Source organism: Kuraishia capsulata, genomic scaffold (genome assembly GCF_000576695.1).
Source record: "Kuraishia capsulata CBS 1993 genomic scaffold, Kuraishia_capsulata_scaffold_2, whole genome shotgun sequence".
Taxonomy (NCBI): domain Eukaryota; kingdom Fungi; phylum Ascomycota; class Pichiomycetes; order Pichiales; family Pichiaceae; genus Kuraishia; species Kuraishia capsulata.
The window spans coordinates 893240-912938 of record NW_019172951.1 but is presented as its reverse complement, the minus strand read 5'-3'; the positions used below and the strand labels follow the sequence as shown (position 1 = coordinate 912938).

The window sequence follows — 19699 nt, the reverse complement described above, 5'->3', positions numbered from 1 at the left end:
TCGGAATTCTGTTAGTACCAAAGAGAGCCTCGAAAATAGCCGATGTGCATCTCTACCCCATGAAGTTTCAGAAAAAGACCGATCATCAGCTCCCCTGATCAACACCTCAAAATTGTACACAGAGGTGCGACTACTGGACGAACCAGTGACCAGAAGGAGAATATGTCCGCCCGGTCGACAAAATTATCATCAATAGAACCATGAGGGGTAGCATACACAAGGAGGCCAGCTGAAATTCCAGTTCACATACTTAAGGCAAAGGTTAGTATATTGATGACAACTTGAATTCCCTTCTCTTGACAAATCCCGCTGTTCCACGAAAAAAGGCTCATACAAGGCTGAAACTTAACGATAGTGCCTATTGTCTACATATGTGAATCAGTAGGAACAATTGGTATTGCAAATAATCATAGCGAGATGTATTCGCGGAAGCAGTTTGGAGGTGGATGTGGTTCAAGAAAGAAAAGAAGGATAAGACGAGAACATACCATTTTGTTGACGTTGTTCAATTGAAACACATAACCATTAGCATATAACAAGGCCTTTCAAAGTCTTGAGAAGAAAAGAAGAAAAAAAAACATGGGAGAAAGAAATGCAGAAAACTTCAAAAACTCAAGAGGTGTCGAAGATTTTTTCTCATCAAGGGTTATCACGTGATCTATTGAGTTGTACACTATTTTATGAAGATCCTGGGGCAAGTCCTTTCTAGTATAATGCCCCGAAGAAAGACACCTTGACTGCTATCATGAACCCGGCGTGCACTAGTCCCAGAAACACCAGTAACGTATACTTCTCCTTGTTCCCTTCCAAAGTTGCGCTTAAATAAGAGTTGATCTTCCAGACGATATTGAGGCCGCTGAAAAGTCCGCCTATTGCGATCAGAACCCATCTCAGTATGGTGCTTAGTGTCGAATGATTGGCCAGAAAGCCTCTGAGAATGCTCAAGAATGCTGCGGGAATCCAAGAAAGGTTGGAATACCCATATATTGAGATCAATCTCGAGCAATGTATGAGTCTTGGCACCTTCAAGTAGAATCTAAGTACCGCATAGAGAATCACAGGTACAACTATAATGTAGCCGTAAAGCAAGTTAATCGAAAAGAGCAACAACTGGAAATAGTTTGCATCCGGGTTGTATTTGTGCTTGATCCACTCTCCAATGAGATCGGCGAGAGTATTGCTGAAAAACAGCAAGAAGATGATGGTGCCAGTGATCCAGATTGCACCGTAGAGATCTCCAACAGAGTCAATCTCATCATCCGTAAGTCTCACTATGGGATTTATCGAATACAGACAGTTGTGGAAAAACTCTGCGGTCGTTAGGTCAAAGTACTGTCTGTAGTGGTTCAAGGTGAACAAGCCCCCCTCGAATTTTTGCTTCTGACGAGCACTCGGGGCTGTATATTGCGTCTGTGGCTCGGACGGAGGGTTGTAGACAACTAAATCTGTTAATTAAACATGCAAGAGGTGTGACATTGGCAGAACAAGGCACTCACCATCCGGTTGGATATCGTCATCGTCAAAAGGGTTCGAGTCCTGGAGAGGATTAGTATGCAATCCAAAATATGTAAACGATTTAATCAATTATTCTCATTCAAACATACCAAATTTTGATAGCCCTGCGACATTATTGGATGGAATAAGTCGGATAACAAGACGAGACAAAGTAAAGAAACGTCTTGTTAAGGCTCACCAAGCCCATGGCCCTCCCCACGGATTTGTATGGGGCACACTATCTTTGAGATAGCCATCTCCGTTGTTTCGCGTGTTTCTTTGTTGTAGCGAGATCTAGCCGTCTGGGCAAGATAACGGACCGTTTGTTTTGGCATATTTTTGCTACGATATTATAGTCATGATCTTCACAACCAGAAAGGGTGCCACATACGTGGAGGAGACGAAGATACCGTCACCCATGATCGTGAGGTTCATCCAAGGCTTCAAGGTGCCCAAGACACAGCGGCGGCGAACGCCACGCGACGAAGATATATACACGGCAATCATCAACTATCGCTCAAGATATTTTGAGACTCAGACTTGGGATGGTCATTTGAGGCCTCCGACCGACTCGCTAGATCCCTTTGATGACGAAGACTTGGACGAGCTGATCAAGATGACCACGGAAAGAGGCACTTCTGGCGAGGCACAAGATATCCAGGAAAACGACGAAGACTCCAGATTGGAAGACCAGCACACACCCGAAGACCATACGGAAATAATGGTGCACGTGAGACCCACCAGCATTAGCTTGGATAACCCAGATCACCAGATCCAGTTCAACTGCAACATCAGATCAACGGCTGTTCTGCCCTACGATGAACACTCGGACCGACTGCTGGTGACATTGTCCACTGGTCAATTGTTCATTCTGAAGGTTATTTCCAACGAGAATTTTGAAAACGACTATCATTTCAGCGTGATAGACCAATTGTGGCAGACTCCACATACGATGATAAAGGCTGGTGCACCCGATGGGTTCAAATTTCCGGTAAGTTTCAGACCAAGGACTAATGATATAGGTCGGGACGTCTTGGCCCATTCAAATGGTCTGATTTTTGCATCAACGTCCTACGAGGGACTCATTAGGTTCCATCGCATCTCCACCAAGCTGGGCATAGACTCGCCGGTCGAGAAATACTTCAACTACGATGTCAATGGAACGATTGTGGACTACTGTTTCATTGAGCCAATAGACGACAAGTTGCTGACCCATGCCATGTTTGCCGTACTATACCAGCCGAACAATTCGTCCATCCTGAGTCTGCGATTGCTGGAACTGTATGCTGATGCTCCATTCGAAAAGGTGGAGACCGCTTTTTCCCCTGTTTTGCTCAACAATCAGACTGAAATCCCTTACTTCATGGTTCCTCTCAAGAACACTCAGGGCTTCTTATATGTCACCAAAAATGTCGTGACGTTCATGGGGGTAAGCTTCCTGATATCCCATGGTGGTAAGGACAACGTCTGGACGGGCCTCTACGAATATGGCGCTGATGACGAAGTTCCTCATCCTGTTTCGTATCATGTTCCCAGAACGCCTATTCCGGCAGAAGGCCTGGAATATCCCATTGATTCGCTAGTGCGAATGGACCAAATTCTCATAGCCGATTCGCAGGGACAGGTGTTTGCGGTGGAGGTGTTCCTCAACACCGGCAGATCCGATTGGAGCATACGATCCACCAAACTATTCAAGTTTTACAAGCCGTTTGCTGCGTTTAGTCTGGAAATCGCTGATGATATGTACACTTTCGATTATGCGTGTTCTGCAGGGACGTCTGCTTCTCTGCTGTGCGAGATCCGCAAAGGCTCGCTGAAGCCTGCATTAAAACTGCAGAGCTATCCCAATTGGGCTAATGTCTCTGATGTCATAACTGTTCCTCCCTTAAAATTGAAGACAGCAGCTTTGCCTACGAATGAGGAATTGTGGTGTCTTACTTCATGCGGCTCTAAATCCGGGCTCTGGAACTTGAAAAGAGGCTTCAAGGCTGCCAAACACACCGTCGACGACACTAACCAGCCTATGACTAGGATGTTCAAGGTCTCAGCAACAGACTACTGTTTTTGCTCGGTGGAGTCGTCTCAGATTATGCGGTTTGATTTGGGTTCGTTCTTCCCTGTCTGGCCCAAAGGAGATCCGCTTTACAAGCCCACCATATTCTGCGGGCCTTTCAGCTCAACCTCAGATAGAGTGGTTTGGGTAACAGAAAATGGAATTCGTCTTTTTGATAGCGATACTTATGAAAACCTGGAGGAGTTTGAAACTCCTTACACAATCACCATGTGTCACGCTGCCGAAGGGTTTCTACTCATACATTACGAAACCTCCGAAAGGCGCCCCGGAACTGAACTTTTCAAGTTGGAAGGGAATTCATTGAGGCCATACACGCTGAATCTTAGTCATGGCCAGCTGGGCGATGTGTCTTTCATGAAAATTTTGCAGTTCGGTGGAGAACCTTTCATAGTGATCGGTAACTATGAGGATAATGTCTTGGTGTTTCAGGTGAATGAGACTGAGAAGGCCATGATTTCTATTCAAAGGCTAGATATTCCCACACTGATCAGTAATGGTTCCACGGTGTCACAGCGAGGTTTCAAAATACCAAGTGATGCATATGTTCACGAATACGGCACCTGCAAGGGAGTCTTTCCGAGACACGAGATGATTAGAAGAGAACATGACAGGCAGATATCGCAGCCTGTGACCGGACTTGATGAGTCTCATTTTCGTGATCGTGAGAGCATTGACCATATTGATGTTGAGGATATCCCACTGCTTGGTGTGGAAGGTCCCTCTTCGGGTGAACTGGTGATCGGGTCCCGAAACGGATTTGCCTGTTTGGTTCGGTTCACACCTATTGAGGGGAAGTTCGTGATAGTCGACGTTCAAAGTTTTCAGCTAGGAGATAAAGCTGTTGAATTTGTGGATACCGGTTCTCAAGTTGTGTATGCCATTTCTCGCAACATCTGGAAGTTTGAGCTCTCTTCAACGCTTCTTCCATTGCCGGTGGTGATTCAGGAAAGATTCAGCAAGAGTACATACAATGGTGTATTTTTCAACGCAGACCATTACTCGCTTCATGGATCATTGCTGACTGTTAGAAGCAGAGGTGTTATCGAGCTGTTGAGTGTGGACAACTACCAATCCACATTCTCCAAACAAATAAGACTCAAAACTGGAGGCTCAAAGGTGATGTACATGCCTCTATGGGGAATATTTGTTATTTTGACTCCACAGGAAAGAAATCGTGGTGATAGCATTGAAAAGCTCTTATTTGTGGACCATGTAACTCAGGCAGTTATGAATGGTTCGTTCACGGGAGATGAAAGATCGCCTAATGGGCTTTTTGAACTTGACGAGAATCCTCGGTGTATGAGCCAATGGGACCAATTGGTTACTGATGACGATGGTGTTATCACAGGTACTCACGTTCATCTGGTGATTGGATGTGAAGTCATCGGAGCAAATACAGGCATGGTGAAGGTAGTTGATATCAGAAGAATCAAGAACTCCAGACAATTTGATGTCTCTGAAGACGAAGATTCCAAAAAGAGCCACGATTTTGTGATGGTAACTCATTTGACTTCTTGGAAGTGTTCTGAGGGTCCGGTTACTGCAATCGCTCAAATTCCCAATAGTGGTGAAATCATTTACTCTTGCGGAAAGCAACTTTTCATCTTCCATTACAACTCTCAGACCAAAAGAATGGTCCGTTCCTTCGATAAGCAGAAGTTCACTTCCAATGTGATTGGTATCACAGTCAATGAAAGAGAGGAGATCCTGATCTCGCTGGAGGATGATTCCGTGGTTCTGTTCCATTGGACCCCAAGAGCTGGTACTTTCGAGAAGGTTGCGGGGGATACCACTTCAAGGCAGGTGATGTCAAAGGCGTTGTCGTTTGAAGCAGATCAAATGGTTGTGGTTGCTGACAAGGTTCATTCAACAATCACTGCTCTGACTCGCGACGGTGACTTGCTGCAACCCGATTTCACTACCTCGTTACCTTTCATTCCTAGACTGGAAAAGTGTACTTTTAAGCCTCTTTGGTACAAAGAACATCAAAGTGAGCCGGAACCGCAGTTCGATAAGGATGACATGGAACTAGAATCATCCAAGTCGTACGTGGACCGGCGGTTCCTGGCATGTGGTGTTGATGGAGAAGTGAGGGTATATTCGTCTACGCCAATCCATCCCCCAAAGTACTGGGTGTTTGACAGAGAAGAGGATAGGACCTCATTGCAGGACCAACTCAGATACCAGACGCAAGAGAATTATTATTCAGTGAGGTATGATCATTATACAAAATACGCTTCGGTGATTTAATTGGGCGAAAAATGACTGACTTAGGTTCTCTTAGAGATCCTTCTTGATCTTCTCTAGTAGATTCGATATCCTGGGTCCCATTAGAGGCTGCCCGGTCTTAGTCTTTGCCTTCAAGAGTTTCTCCTTTTTCTGTTCCCTTTCTATCCTCTTCCTCTTCGCATCCTGGAGGTTTCTCTTTGTAGTTTCAATTTTGTCCTGACGCTTCCTTTCTTTGCGCTCACGGGCCAACTTGGCACGTTCTTGGTATGTCAAAGTAGGCTTACTTTCGCTTGCCTGCTCTTGGTCTCTTTCAGGTAACTGTTCTCCTTCCCTTTCGAGAAGTTTAAAGTAGTTCTTTCGTAGGTTCGATTTGTGTGTCAGAGACCTTTTTATATCACTCGCTAGTTTGAAAGTTAGCACATCTCATGCAGAGCAAACCGTTACCGCATCATACGTACACTTTGTCTCTCTGTCGTATATCTTCTTTGGCCTCTGGCCGTGACTCTGATTAGTTCTTGCCATATTGGAATTGTATTTATTTCAATAAAAGAAGCCTCGATTTGTATGTCCTCAAAAACAGGGTCAAATGCACACCAAATGTTCTACCCTCTGTTATCATTATGCTAACTTTTTTTTTTGAAAAATCACGTGATTGAGGTGGACACACCAGTACCTCATTCCCAAGACGAAAAGATCCTAACAAGACTCTCAGCTTCAGTCTTATTTGGCCTTGTCGAATTAAGCGAGCTTCTTTTGGTTGCCTTATTACCCCTTTTGTATATAGTGGCTTGGTGAATCCGCCCAGACTGGGACATTTGCACCTATATTGCACCATTAGTCGCCGGCGCCATGAGTCTGAGGGCTTCGTTCGAGAAACACAGGCTTCTCGTGGGCCTCCAGCGACGGGAAGAACTATTGGCATGGTGTAGGCAGTCGCTTCATGGCACTGCTGGTGCTATTTGGCTGAAGAATTCTTTGCTTCCTCTTGCGCAACCGAGATCGGTCACACTGCCAAACAGAAAGAGAAGAAGTCATACGATACTCCAGCGAGCGAGCGATTCGATACTAAACGTGATATTTTCCCGAGATTTTTCGAAGTCCCAGGCTGAGTACTTTCACGATAACTTTGCTGTTCTGAATGAGAAGTCGGGTGTTGGTTCGGAGAATGCTGGCACGATAGACGATGGGGTTTCTTTTGGTCTATCAGAGATAGTTGGAGACGATGATGCTAATTTTAATGTTGTGGATGATAATAAAGAAAGCTCACACCCAGCTGAAAGAAGCACGGCTCAACCAATGTCAGTTGAGTCCTTACAAGAGAATGAATATTTGACTGGACTATTGTTGATCGATGAAGGTGAGAGAATAGCTCAGGAACTTGCCTGTTCGAAATCAGAGTCTACAAAAGTTTCTGTACTCAAGGACCTAGCCTTATACATTAGTTCACGCCAGTTCAGTGATACTGCGCTCAAACTGCTTGTATCCAAAATCAACGTTGTCGAGAAGAACAATCAGTTCCAGAGTATTGTGACTCGCCTATTTCAATGGATTACTGTTATTTGTCTAGAACATGACAAAACCAGCCAATTGAGTATTCTGCGGACCTCCAAGCACTTCAGATATCCGTCGATAAGTAACGCTGTCGTGAAGTACTGGAATCTTCACCACAAAATGTTACCCCAGGGTTTCCTCAGGAATTATGTCTCCTGCATTCAGTCTCGAGATTTTCGTGCTCATTTTTATGACACACTTCTGAAAGACTGCCTTGCACGGAAAGACCACCTAGACGCTTTCCAGCAATGGACCCAGATGTGTTTGCAGGAGTATGGGCATTTGAACGTGCATGAGACAGGGTACTCTTCCACTGTTATGAGACAGTTCAGAATGGTGCTGTGGATGATCCCCCAAAACTCAAACCCTGTCAAAGTTGTCCAGTTCTCCAAGTCTTTATTACTGGATAAGACTCATCTGGGTGATTTTCTCTCAACGTTGATTTTCAACTACCTGAAGGAAGGCTTGTACAAGAAGGCCATACCTGTGATCGAGTTCAAGCTTGCAAATGATCTAGAATTGTCAGCCTTGGATCTAAATACCGGTCTGGAGGCATATCATCTCCTGGACCAGGATAAAGCAGCTTTGAAGCTGTATCAGCAATGCCCTCATTTGCACAACACTGTAAATAGCACCATCATGATCCAAGTGCTCGCTTCCACCCAAAACTTTGAACTATTGCAGGCGATGTTTGAGAAGATGCAATCAGAAGGTATTCCACCTAGCGATATTCAATATGGAGTTGTGATGAATGCGCTAGGTAAAAGAGGAGATCTGAAAACAGTCGAGCTCTTGTTCTCACAGTTTTTGAAAACAAAGAGGAAACCAACTCCAGCAATGCTTGCGTCACTCATGAAGGCAGCTATCATGTCGAAAAACTACAACCGTGCGTTTGAATTCTTTGCTTACTACAATCGTTTTAAGGTACCTCAGGATGTGGGAAGTTGCTACTATCTACTAGATTCCCTCAGCCACTTGGATGACTTGACCACTCCAGTGGCTCTCTTGAATCAGCTGCGGTCATCTGGCCAGACTCTGGAACCGAGACTGGTTATTCCATACTTGAAGACTCTGATGAGACTTGGCGACTACAGAGGGGTTCAAAATGCCATAGAACTGTACGTCAAAGATTGGATGAAAGTTGAGCCTTCTTTGGAGGTGATGGTGGTTTATCTCAGGGCTCTGAAGGTTGCCAAAAAGAACGACGAGTTGCTCAAACAACTAGCTGTGGTCGAAGGAATGTATGGAACAGTCCATTCTACCCAATTCTACAACCTGAGATTAGAGGTAGCATTGGAGTTAGGCGAAATTGATGAGTTCAATGATGTCTACAAGCGAATGAGCAAGCGCAAAGTTCGGTTCAACCATATGACATCTGAGCTCGTGCTCCAATTTATTGGTCGAACCGAAGCCAACATAAATTCCATCTACACTAGTCTCGATACTTTCAGACAGGATCCAAACGTACCACCCATCAACGCTTCCCATTATGCTGCTTTGATGAAAGGATTACTCCAGGCTGAAAAATACAGCTTTGTGCTGGAATTATACAAAACCATGCAGGCTGACAAAATTCCGGGAAACATGCAGGTATATGCATATGTGATCAATGCACTTGATGCAGGCAGAGGCCTCAATGTTCAAGATATGAAAACAGCCAAGAGGATATTGGAGGTTGCACTAAATCCAGCAAGTGACTCAGGCAAAAATCCTCCTATATCTTTGATTAGACCAGTGGTTCACCAGCTTTCGAGATTTGGAGACTTCCGGGTGGCCGAGCACTTTCTGGATATGTTCTCGAAGAAGCTGACAGTCAACAGCATGTCTAAATTACGAGTTCTTGAGCTCTATTGCCATGTTCATGGAGCAAGTGAAAATTGGAAGGCCTTCGCGTCTTCTTACAACGCCTACGTCGACGGGTACTCCGGGATGATTGGTGCCCTTGGGAGCGAACATGTAAAGAAGACGGGTCTCTTTATACGATCTGCCATTAACCCCATTTGGATGCACCGAGTCCATGAAAGAATTGCTTCCGGCAAACCTACCGAACTTATCCCAGAGCTATATTCTCTGATGAAGTCTGGTTTCCTTATCACGAATGAAAACATCAACGAGACGGTCAAACTGCTGTACGATAGAGATGAAACACTCATGGATGCCATTGCGTTCACAGACAAGTTTCTTGCAGAAGGATTTATTAGAGTTCAAAGTCAGAGAAAATTGAAGAGGAAAGGAATTGTGCCCCAGAGCCCTTCTCAAGTGGCTTTACGTCTTACTAGACTCAATTTCAACCATATGATCAGATGCGTGGACGATCATCTTTGCAAGCACTACCCCAATCGCAATGACAGAGAAGCTGAGACCTCAAGACTAGTTTCCCGATATAGGATACTCAAATACTTCAGAGAGAGGAGAGAATGGCAACCACCTTCTGCGTACTGGAAACCGCTCAAGACCCTCGGTTATGAACGGTATTTGGAAGGTGATGTCTCCAATTGACAAAAGTTTACTAACGAAATTTCACGAAATTGCGACCGTCTATTCACATTCAACGACTGCGTTGTTTCTACTGACTAACGTTTCGCATGACACAGTTACACACCATTGTATATGGATGTACACTAAATCTTACCAAAATCGCCGGTCTATGTAGATGCACTCGATGAGCCTTTCACCTCAGGAAAGGTCAACTCATAGCTTCCTTTGTTCTCTCCCCATAGCAGTAACCCAACGTGAGGTTGGATATTCCATTCCAGCTTCAGAGATGCATTTCTCTGACGAAAGGAGTCTTCCACATCCCACACAGAAAACGACGAACGCTCTTTCTGTAGATTCAAAACCGCGTCTTCTTTTTTCGTGATGATTTTATTCCAGAATGTGACTTTGTTGGCAGGAATAGAGGGTTGTCCCTCATACTCAGCAGTCAGATACACAAAGACCTGCTTGGTGTTCCAGTTGAATAAATCGCTGATGTCGGCGGTAAGATCAAATGCTATTCTTGAATTCTCTTTGGGCTCTCTGTTTCTCGAGCCGAAACCTCTGCTGTATTTGAGAGTCGTGACTGCTTTGACGTGATCTATAACAGCGGGAAGTGACCTGAACTCATTCAAGTACAACTGGGCATATGAGGATAGTGCAACAAATAATGATATCCAAATGGCAGCCGTTATGACATTGCTGGATATTCCTTGAAATCTTTGAAGGGCCGAAAACATTTTGTGGTTGACAATGAGGGAGTTGGTTTAGGATGATTGAGTGAACAAGCCAGCTTTCGGTCTTGAAGAACGTCAGCCAGCTGATTCCGTGTCAACAACATTAGTGCGGCGTTGGATTAACATTTACACTACCACTCATATCTGTAATCTATTGAAGGTCCTGGGTGGTGATCCTGCCGTCAGAATAACCTGTGAATAACCACTTTCGCGACAGATTGCTTTGTTCTCTGGGTCTCACCAGCATCTTGCTCATTCCGTTGTCCCACTTCAACAGCCCCTGTTGTTTCAAATCATCATAGCTCTTTTGAGCTTGGGAAAACTCAAGACACATGGCACGAGTCTTGGACGATCCGATGTCTTCTTGCTCGGTCTTGTCGTCCTGTGATCTATTCAGGGCATTTAAATTAACTGAGGGAGCTTGCTTCTTCACCTTGAACACAAATTTGAGAGGTTCTTCACCATTATCGTCGTACTCATAACATCTCATGAACCCGTCCCACGTAATTAGTCCGACTATTCCATCCAGTCTTATTGTGAGATGACCGATACCTTTATGGTGGGTTTTGAACTTCTTAGATGTCTTCGTAACGTCTATAACCACGCGTGATCTCTGGATTGTCTGGATGCTGATGAAGTCGTTGGAAGAGGAGGAAAGAAGTACGCCTCTGCCAGAATCGTATACCAATGCTATTATGGGACTAGGGTAGTGAGAACAATCGAGTGTCTCCATTGTGAGTTTGCCATTCACTATTCCATAGGTTATCACATGGCCACTCTCATAGCCTACTGCAAAACATGTTTCATCGATCCATTCTATCCTCATGATGATCCCAAAGTCTCTTCCTTTTTCAGAATCGGGAATAGCCGTTTCTCTTGGTAATTCCCGGTTCTGATATCTCAGAAGCTCCAGAGGCTCGATACTGCTGTACGGCCTCTGAAGCTTGTCACTATCGAGTAAAGGGATCGTATAGATGTCGAACGAGTTGGAGTCCATAGATGCTGGCGTTATCAACGTATTTCCCAATATTGCCACGTTGCTGAAATTCAAAGTGTTGACTGGTAGCTCGTAAAATACAGGTGGAGTTGGCCATAATTTGTCAATTTGTTCTTGATTGTCGTCCGTCATGAGTGGTAGCCTTCTCTGCAAACGACCAGTAAATTTCACAACCTCGTTCTCCAAATCGAAGAGACTCCAAATCTTCATCTCGCCATCTTTTCCATGACTAAGTACTTTCCCATACATGTTTCCTAACTTTGGTGAAGCGGTGGTGGACTCTGCATCGGATACCCATTCCAGTCCAAGTTGAATCAAGGTGGTCACCTTTTCTTTATGGCCTCTCCAAACACCCAATGGTCTTCGCGTCGACAGATCCCACCATATGAGCCATCCTTGTGAATCTGCAGAAATCAAAGTGGTAGTCAACAGTCTATGGGTATCGTCACCAGTACCATATGAAATGTGCGAGGGCATGTACACCGGAGTAAGACATGTAATCGTAGCATTGTGGCCCCTCAAGGTGCCTATCACACTGGGTGTGTCAAATCCAAGATCTTCAATCAGGCCTGAACGTGATACCGATTGAAGCATTGATCGAAACCATCAACATGAACACAAAGACAAGAAAGGTTAACAAAAAATAACTTTCGAAAACGATAAGAGTGCATATTTGCATCGTACACGACGAGGATTACGCATTGATGAAAAATTCAAATTTATCACAAAATCCATAATTTAGACAATAGTCCAATTCATTCAGTGGTTCTATAAATATCTATAATAAATAAGCCAGATTGTGCAGCAAAGCTTTAGCTTTTCAAATACCAATCTTGTATTTCCTGAGTTGCTCCAGAGCCAGGAAGGTGAGGATGGTGTGAGGACCAAGTCTGATGAAAGCAGGAGTCCAACCTCTGAACATGAATCCTGGTCCCTCGGATTTGACAGCATCAACAATGATTGCCAGAGCACCTTTGTTTCCACCAGAACTATTCATGACACGAGTTTTAACCACGTCTGCTGGAGAACACACGGTTGTAGCAACCAGACCCGCAAAGAGAGAAGCACTGAAATGGGTAGTCTTGCTCTTTTCGTCCATTTTTAATGAGTTGACCAAAACGCCCTTAGCGATATCGTACGAAACAACCTGCGAAGCTGTCATGAGAATTCCTCTCACAAGATTGGGTCCAATACCTCTAAACAAAGCACCAAGACCCTCCTCTTTTGTGATTCTGAAGAGACCATGAAAGGCATTTCTGTAGTTTCTTCTCTGCTCGATTGGCAAGGAAGAATCGTTTTGCATTCTAATATTAACAATATCCGATGGGTTACCAACCAAACCACCCACAGCACCAGCAACCATGGAACAGCCGAGGAGGGCAATGGTAGATGGTGGGGCTGAAGGATCGCTGGAAAGATACTCCTTCAACTCCTCGTAGACACCGAATCTGGCAGTAGAGTAGGTGGCTTGTCTGAGAAGGGAGGCAGTGAGACCCGAGTATGCTTTTAAGGGTCCCTCATTCTTCACAATCTTGACTGCCATGGTAACCAAGTTGTCACCAGGCTTCTCAGCAGTCTGTAATCTGACTTTGGCGAGATCAAGAGGGTGTGTGAAGAAACATGCAAACATGGAAGCGGCACCTGAGATGGTTAGTAAGAGTTCAAATAATGAAAATCGAATCCGCACATTTTTCAATTGCACATACCACCATACCAAAATCTGGGTGATCGCTGTTAGTAACAAAGGTTTCTCTGTTTTCCAGGACAGTTCATTCTGTTTAGATCGCACTTACGGGTAGATAACCTTGCTCGGTTTGACACGCTCATATTCCACAGTGGAATCGTCGGACGTTTCCACGTTCAGTTCCAGTTTGATTGGTTGCTTCGTCATGCTGTGAAGAAAAGAACAGAACTTTTATCGAGAAACTGGTTCAATAATTTGCTGATAAGCATGGACAAATGGGTAAGAAAAAATTAATAATGCCGTCGTGTGCAGGAAAATGTCGGGTTGGAGAAAGCCTGGTGTGCATCTCCCGGTTTTGTCCGGGGTGCTAAAATACCCCCACTTGGCATTTGGACTCAGTCCAGGTCCCCCTGAATATGGACGAGTCATTGGTCCCTAAATACCATGATTCAACCGCATTTGATGATCTACGGGACGACATGATAATGCATGAATTTGCCTAATCGAAAATGTAGTTATGACGTGCATCTCGTCTAATGAATTTTGCAGCCTCTTTGACGCTCTCATGATATTAAGTCTTTTTTGAGATAACCCCGCTCTCTAGCGCAACATTAGATATAAAATTAAACGCCCCCAAACTTAGCGATGCCGTTATAAACGATCTAACTAGACTTCTTGTACAACCAAATTTCTGCTGCCCCACACTTAGGTCGCAAGTTTTGCGAATTGAAACATGTAGATTTTTGCTTCATGAGTGTTAGGGGTACATGCCAGATTAGTGACCTGTCACATCCATGAAAGTTTAATGGTTTCGTAATTTTCGCTTCGCATGTCAACGCAGAAGAAACGATATGTCTGCATTTGACTACACGGGACAAAACCAATTGCAGCAAAATGATGAGTTGATTTGTTGTTTCCACGCAATAGAGGCCTGATACATACATAATATTCCGATTCTGGCCATGCATAACTGTTTAAAGTTTGAGGTCAATTTATGCATATGCCATAAATCATACCTACAGCTTTGCCAATCTCCGCCTGGCCTGTACTCATCAAATTATCCTCTGTCACTCACCTCCTTGTCCTCCCCTGAAACAAAAACGAATCCTTCAACTCTCAAATGCGAGTGATAGATGGAACATATAATGATTTCGTGCGCTGCTCTATCAAGTACCTGCTCAATAAGGGGAATACTTGTTCAGCTGCAGTAATCATGAAAGAGGAAGATCAAAGTGAAGAGTACGAAAGGTAATGTACTAGTTTGCTTACTGTTCTACTAGTTGAACTTATCTAACCTAGAAGAAGTATGCATGCCTTAGAGCGGTATCTAGAAGATCTTATTTCGGCCTTGACAGGTGCATCTTCGCACAAAGATAACTTGCCTGTTGTGGAAGAGGAATTGTACGAACAGATGACGGTGAGTGTATTACATTAATCATTTCCCTAGCATGGATCTCTAACTATTCAGTTATTGTCTCATTTGAGCAGAAAAACAGTCATCAGCACGCAAGAGAGGTTGATCTTATCAAATATCAATAGGCTTTCCAACTGCATTTTGTTTTTACTTACTGAAAGTAGGGCCTTGAAGAGAGCAGTTGAGACCATCATAGAGGAAACTAAGTCGGATGAAGCGATGGAACCGTCAACTGGGATTCAGCCTCAGCTAGTCTTTGACATGCTGACCCCGAGTATGGCTGCAAATAGTGACGGGACATACATATCGCAAAGAGGGAGAAGGCTCCCAGCTAGCTCCGTTAAAATCCTCAAGGAATGGTACGTCCAGCATTTTGAAAAAACAAAGGTAATTCGCATTTACTAACTGGACAGGTACCAATGTAACATTGACAAGCCCTATCTTTCTAATGAGATTGTACATCACTTGATGGAGAAGACGGGGTTTTCTTACTCCCAAGTTCGCAATTGGTAGTTATTATTTTTTTTCCTGAAAATTGACGAGAAAAAATTATCTAACTAACAAAAACAGGGTATCAAATCAAAGGTAAGTCCTGCGAGCAATTTTGAAGAGCATACAGACAGCTACTGACAATTAACTTCATAAAGGCGCAAAGATAAATCTGCTAACATATCAGACATCTTGAGACCTCTACTTGATCAAATTTAGCCAAAAAGAATTAAGATTCATATCTTCTTTGCTTTCCTAATTGGGTTTGAACTGAGACACATCTGTAGGGTAGTCGGCTGTCAGCCTGACCCTGCTTCCTTGATAGACGTTTGCCGTAGATATGTCATGCAGTCATGCATATGCAAATAATTAATGCGTTTTTGAACATCTATCGGTCAATATTGGAAACACACCTTAATCAAACTTTCCAGAGAACCCCGATTCTGGAACATTAAATATAAGAGGGAGCAAATAATCACCATCGAGATATTGGAATATTATCCCCGCATATTTTGATTAGGGTTACTAGCACAGCATATCATGGGGAAAAGCGAGCAAGGAACTGTCAGCCTTGAACCTTCAGTGGCATTTTACTCTTTGAACCGGCCTGTCATCCCAAAGCCATCGCCACACCTCCAACAGCTTCTGGATGAGTTTGAGCCTTTTGTATTCCCAAAGAAGCCCGCGTACAGGGTCAATTCAACCGGGGACATGAATTCTGCAAGCTCTACGAGGCACAGGATAAACGGCTTTATTGCATTTAGGTCGTTCTACTCCAAAAGTATCCGTCCTGCTGCGAGTCAGCGAGAGATTTCGAGAAGATTGGCAGTCATCTGGAAAACGGAGAAATCCAAGGATAGCTGGAGAAGAATCGCTTTGCAATACAACAACAGTGGCAGCCCTCTTGGTATTGCTGCATGGATTTGTCTGGAAAGTGGATCAGATGCAGCGATTCCCTTTAAAGATGACCGCACAGACCAATACCAGGAACCGAAACGCCAAATCACAAAGTTCAACCGGTTGAGCTCTACTTGTATCATTGAAGATATCTTTGTTGAGAATTCATATTTCGATCTTACCTGCCATACCGAGATAGGGGTAAATGTCGACCCACTTCTGTTCTACACTTAATTAACGAAACTAATGATCTATTTGCCTTTATTTTTGGAATCAAATCACATCTTCAAAATTTCGTATCAACGAGAAACTATTTCATTCTTCGTCACTCTCGTCCCTGTAGCTGTACTTTCTGATCTCGCCCAGTCTCTTTCTCGCGCTAGACAAAGCGTTCTCCAACTTCAGAATCTCCACCTGCTGTTCCATCTCCACAGTCTTGTTTTCATGGGAACTAAGCTTAGAGTAGTCAACAGAGTCTTTGCCGTTAGCATCGCCGTTTCTGTTGTCCAGAATCTCCTTAACCCTGTTGACCAGAGCTCTACAGGCCGAGGTGACAGTCTTACTGGCACTCTCCAACTTATCCTGGGACTTCGACATAAACGTGGCTTTAACCCTAGAGGCAGCAACAAGTTGCGCCGTAGAGGCTGCAACTTCGTTGGAAGCAACAATTAACTGCTCAGGCGAATTGGATGACGACAGGACACCGTCCGCGGTTTGAATAAGAACTTTTGTGGCACCAGCGACGGACTTAGCAGCCGAAATCAGGCCTTCAGTCCATTTATTGTGCTTCTTATAGTAGGACGTACGTGAGTTCGAACCCCGTCCTTGGTTGACAATCTCCTGCTGGGATTCCGTAGCCGCCTTGATCAAAAGTGCAATCGCATTGGTAACTGCCAATGCAGCAGCCAGAATGGCTTTATTGACTTCCATGTCAATCGCTGAAAGAGATGGATCCACAGGTCTTGAGATCAAACTGCTCAAGTGAGCTGAAGCGTCGGCAATTGCCTTGGCTGCGCTTTGCATCTCCTCGTCGACCAATTCGCCCAGGTCACCAGATTTCATTCTGGCACCAGCATTAGACCTTGGAATAAGTGCATCCACCAACTTGGAGAGGTCCTGGAGAACTTCCTGAACATCCAGATTGCCATTAATGGCTCTGTCAGTCTTATCATCGTCTGATAGACCTGCCAGATTGGATGAGACCAAACCCTCCAAGAATACCTCGGAGATTTGGGCAGCGTCTCTAGCAGTATCAACCAAGTCATCTGCAAAATCGTCAGATTTGGCCAAACGAGTGACTCCCTTGGTGTTCAATAACAAGTCTCCAATGGAGGTGGTGAAGTTCGTGATGCTTTCAATCACGGCCACTTGGTCACCAGCAGGGCCATCAGCAATGAACCCATTAAAGGCAGTCGCGAACTCTGTCGCCAAATCTGAACTCTTTTCGATAATCGATGAGAGATACTCAGGTGAACTGTTCTGGTTGCCTGCTTGCATTGGAGAGTCCAGTTCAAAGACACCATCCTGAATGCGCTTAATACCACTATGGAGAATGGCATCAACCAAGCTGGTCAGCTTGGAGAGATTAGCCTTCAGGACCTCGTCAATCTGCTCGTCAATAGCGGCATCCTTCTCTTGCTGCTGATTGGCTAGCTCTCTCACAGTTTCTTCCATGGTTTGGTTGACCATGGCGAGCTCAGCTTCTCTCTCCTTCAACGTGGTTTCCAGATGCTGGAGTCTGCCCGGATCAGAAACAGATAACCCATTCTTGAGCTTGGCTTGAAGCTCCTCGACTTCGCGATTGTGCTGGGCAAATAGTGAAGACAAGTTTGAAGACTGACTTCTCTCGGTGGTAGCCAACCTGTCTTCGAGCTCTCTGACCTGGGTTTCTAGCTTCTCGATCTCGCCATTCTTGCCTCCCTTGATTCTGTCAAGATCAAGTCTGGCACGGTCTCTTTCACGAATAAGATCAGCAAGCTCAATGTTCTTGGCTTTCAAGTCCTTCTCGAGCTTTTCACGCCTATCAATGGCTTCTTGGGCACTCGCAGCCTTCTGTTGAATCTTCTTGACCTTGGCAAGCAGATTCAAATGCTCTTGTCTCAACTTGCTGTAAAGCTTGGCCAACGACTCGTATTTGCCATGCCACATCTGAATCTGTTCCTGAATTCCGTTGATGAGTTCATCTTTAGACCCCAGTTGCTGCTGAGCAGTTTGAGTGGTCACAGAAAGCTCGTTCTCCAAAGCCTTGACTCTCTGGTCATATTGCTCGAGCATCAACTGATCACGATCATATTGTCCACGCAAAGCCAGCAAGTCTCTTTCCACCTCAGCAACTCTGCCTTGGGCCTGTCTGGAAAGCTGGTCGGCAATCAATTGCTCCTGAGCTCTGCTTTGCGCTTGTTCCTGCTGTTGCTGCTGAAGAGCCCATTGTTGCTGAGCCCGTTGTTGCTGCTCCTGTTGAAGCAATAGCTGCTGCTGCTGCTCCTGAGCAATCCGTTGCTGCTCCATCTCGTACTGCTGCTGTCTTCTCTGGGCTTCAGCATCCCACACGGCAGCGGTAGACTGAGACACCAAGGGCTCAGGAGAAGGAGCCTTGGAGGGAATTGACGAGGGCTGCGTTGAAGGAGCCCGTGGCAAAGGAGGAGCATCAGCATCGTCAGCAAGCAGGTCTGGAGGATCAAAAGGTAATTTAGGGATGGTCACCAAAGAGTTCAAGTAACGGATAGACGAGCAATCAGCATAGAAGTCGTACAATCTTGCATGCTGGGATACAAACCGTTCTCTCAAAGGCTCCAGCAGCTCCTCCGAGTCCGAGGAATGGTGCATTGCCCGCAACATCGAAAGGATGAACTTGTAGATACCATACGATTCGGCAATCAAAGGCACTAGAGCACTCACTTTGCACTCTGAGGAGCGCGATTCGCCCACACTAGCGAAGATCAGTCTCTGAAGATCATCGATATAGTCTTGCAAAGACAACAGGTCCAGAATGGCATTGTAGCCCTCATTGGGGTCGCTTACTACCCGCAATGAGACGTATTCCTCGTACTCAAAAGTACCGTTGAAACCAGGGTGACGATAATGAAAGTTCAGCTTTCTGAGGATGTACCCAACATACTCATTGGTGATCCTTCCGTAGTTCTTGAAGCCTTCTCCAGGGGTGACCCTGCCAAGACTCTCGATCCAGTCTCTGTTTCTGTATCCAGAACTGATGACACTGGGATGACCTTCTTGCAACACCTTGTGCATCGTAATAAGGGCCTTAAAGACCTTGATCTCATTGTTTTGGATGGGAATCAACTTGAACGATTTCCAGAAAGGAGCACCTGTCTTGTAGTCCCATGTGTAGACAATACACGATCTGACATGTTTACGCTTGGGCGCGGTCTCATCGTTCGAACAAGCCTTTCTGATGGCAACCTGAAGGTCTGTTTCGGATTTCAAACTCATGATGAATTGAGCAACGAGGGTTTAGTCCGGTGCAAAGTGAACAGGCCGTAACACGAAGGGGTCTGAGTTCCGAGGATCCGAATGTCACAGGCTTCACGTGAAAAATCGACAATTGACTTTGGAAATGGTCCTTAATTTGTGGATTAAACCAACTCCTCGGATGAAAACAAGATTATCTGGCGTGATTGCTTGTGTTATTGGAGAAAAG

At 44.8% G+C, this 19699-nt stretch overlaps 10 protein-coding genes across 10 annotated transcripts; 5 read left to right on the top strand and 5 right to left on the bottom strand.

The window, feature by feature from the left end:
- Positions 1-1005: 1005 nt before the first annotated feature.
- On the top strand, positions 1006-1323 carry KUCA_T00001767001 (uncharacterized protein; the record flags this gene model as incomplete). The annotated part of the gene is made up of 1 exon (XM_022603981.1): positions 1006-1323. One exon carries the CDS (start codon positions 1006-1008, stop codon positions 1321-1323), a length of 318 nt encoding a protein of 105 aa, XP_022457808.1.
- A 529-nt stretch (positions 1324-1852) lies between these two features.
- KUCA_T00001766001 (uncharacterized protein) lies at positions 1853-5818 on the top strand (the record flags this gene model as incomplete). Its single annotated transcript, XM_022603980.1, has 1 exon — positions 1853-5818. The coding sequence occupies one exon, from the start codon at positions 1853-1855 to the stop codon at positions 5816-5818; it is 3966 nt and encodes a 1321-aa protein (XP_022457807.1).
- A 30-nt stretch (positions 5819-5848) lies between these two features.
- On the bottom strand, positions 5849-6319 carry KUCA_T00001765001 (uncharacterized protein; the record flags this gene model as incomplete). Its single annotated transcript, XM_022603979.1, has 2 exons — positions 5849-6198; positions 6256-6319. 2 exons carry the CDS (start codon positions 6317-6319, stop codon positions 5849-5851), a joined length of 414 nt encoding a protein of 137 aa, XP_022457806.1.
- A 327-nt stretch (positions 6320-6646) lies between these two features.
- On the top strand, positions 6647-9847 carry KUCA_T00001764001 (uncharacterized protein; the record flags this gene model as incomplete). Its single annotated transcript, XM_022603978.1, has 1 exon — positions 6647-9847. One exon carries the CDS (start codon positions 6647-6649, stop codon positions 9845-9847), a length of 3201 nt encoding a protein of 1066 aa, XP_022457805.1.
- A 146-nt stretch (positions 9848-9993) lies between these two features.
- On the bottom strand, positions 9994-10563 carry KUCA_T00001763001 (uncharacterized protein; the record flags this gene model as incomplete). The annotated part of the gene is made up of 1 exon (XM_022603977.1): positions 9994-10563. The coding sequence occupies one exon, from the start codon at positions 10561-10563 to the stop codon at positions 9994-9996; it is 570 nt and encodes a 189-aa protein (XP_022457804.1).
- A 148-nt stretch (positions 10564-10711) lies between these two features.
- KUCA_T00001762001 (uncharacterized protein) lies at positions 10712-12151 on the bottom strand (the record flags this gene model as incomplete). The annotated part of the gene is made up of 1 exon (XM_022603976.1): positions 10712-12151. One exon carries the CDS (start codon positions 12149-12151, stop codon positions 10712-10714), a length of 1440 nt encoding a protein of 479 aa, XP_022457803.1.
- A 226-nt stretch (positions 12152-12377) lies between these two features.
- Positions 12378-13187, bottom strand: KUCA_T00001761001 (uncharacterized protein; the record flags this gene model as incomplete). Its single annotated transcript, XM_022603975.1, has 1 exon — positions 12378-13187. The coding sequence occupies one exon, from the start codon at positions 13185-13187 to the stop codon at positions 12378-12380; it is 810 nt and encodes a 269-aa protein (XP_022457802.1).
- A 1174-nt stretch (positions 13188-14361) lies between these two features.
- KUCA_T00001760001 (uncharacterized protein) lies at positions 14362-15168 on the top strand (the record flags this gene model as incomplete). Its single annotated transcript, XM_022603973.1, has 4 exons — positions 14362-14489; positions 14547-14658; positions 14710-15014; positions 15069-15168. The coding sequence occupies 4 exons, from the start codon at positions 14362-14364 to the stop codon at positions 15166-15168; spliced, it is 645 nt and encodes a 214-aa protein (XP_022457801.1).
- Positions 15169-15684: 516 nt separating this feature from the next.
- On the top strand, positions 15685-16275 carry KUCA_T00001759001 (uncharacterized protein; the record flags this gene model as incomplete). Its single annotated transcript, XM_022603972.1, has 1 exon — positions 15685-16275. One exon carries the CDS (start codon positions 15685-15687, stop codon positions 16273-16275), a length of 591 nt encoding a protein of 196 aa, XP_022457800.1.
- Positions 16276-16356: 81 nt separating this feature from the next.
- Positions 16357-19491, bottom strand: KUCA_T00001758001 (uncharacterized protein; the record flags this gene model as incomplete). Its single annotated transcript, XM_022603971.1, has 1 exon — positions 16357-19491. One exon carries the CDS (start codon positions 19489-19491, stop codon positions 16357-16359), a length of 3135 nt encoding a protein of 1044 aa, XP_022457799.1.
- Between the last annotated feature and the right edge of the window lie 208 nt (positions 19492-19699).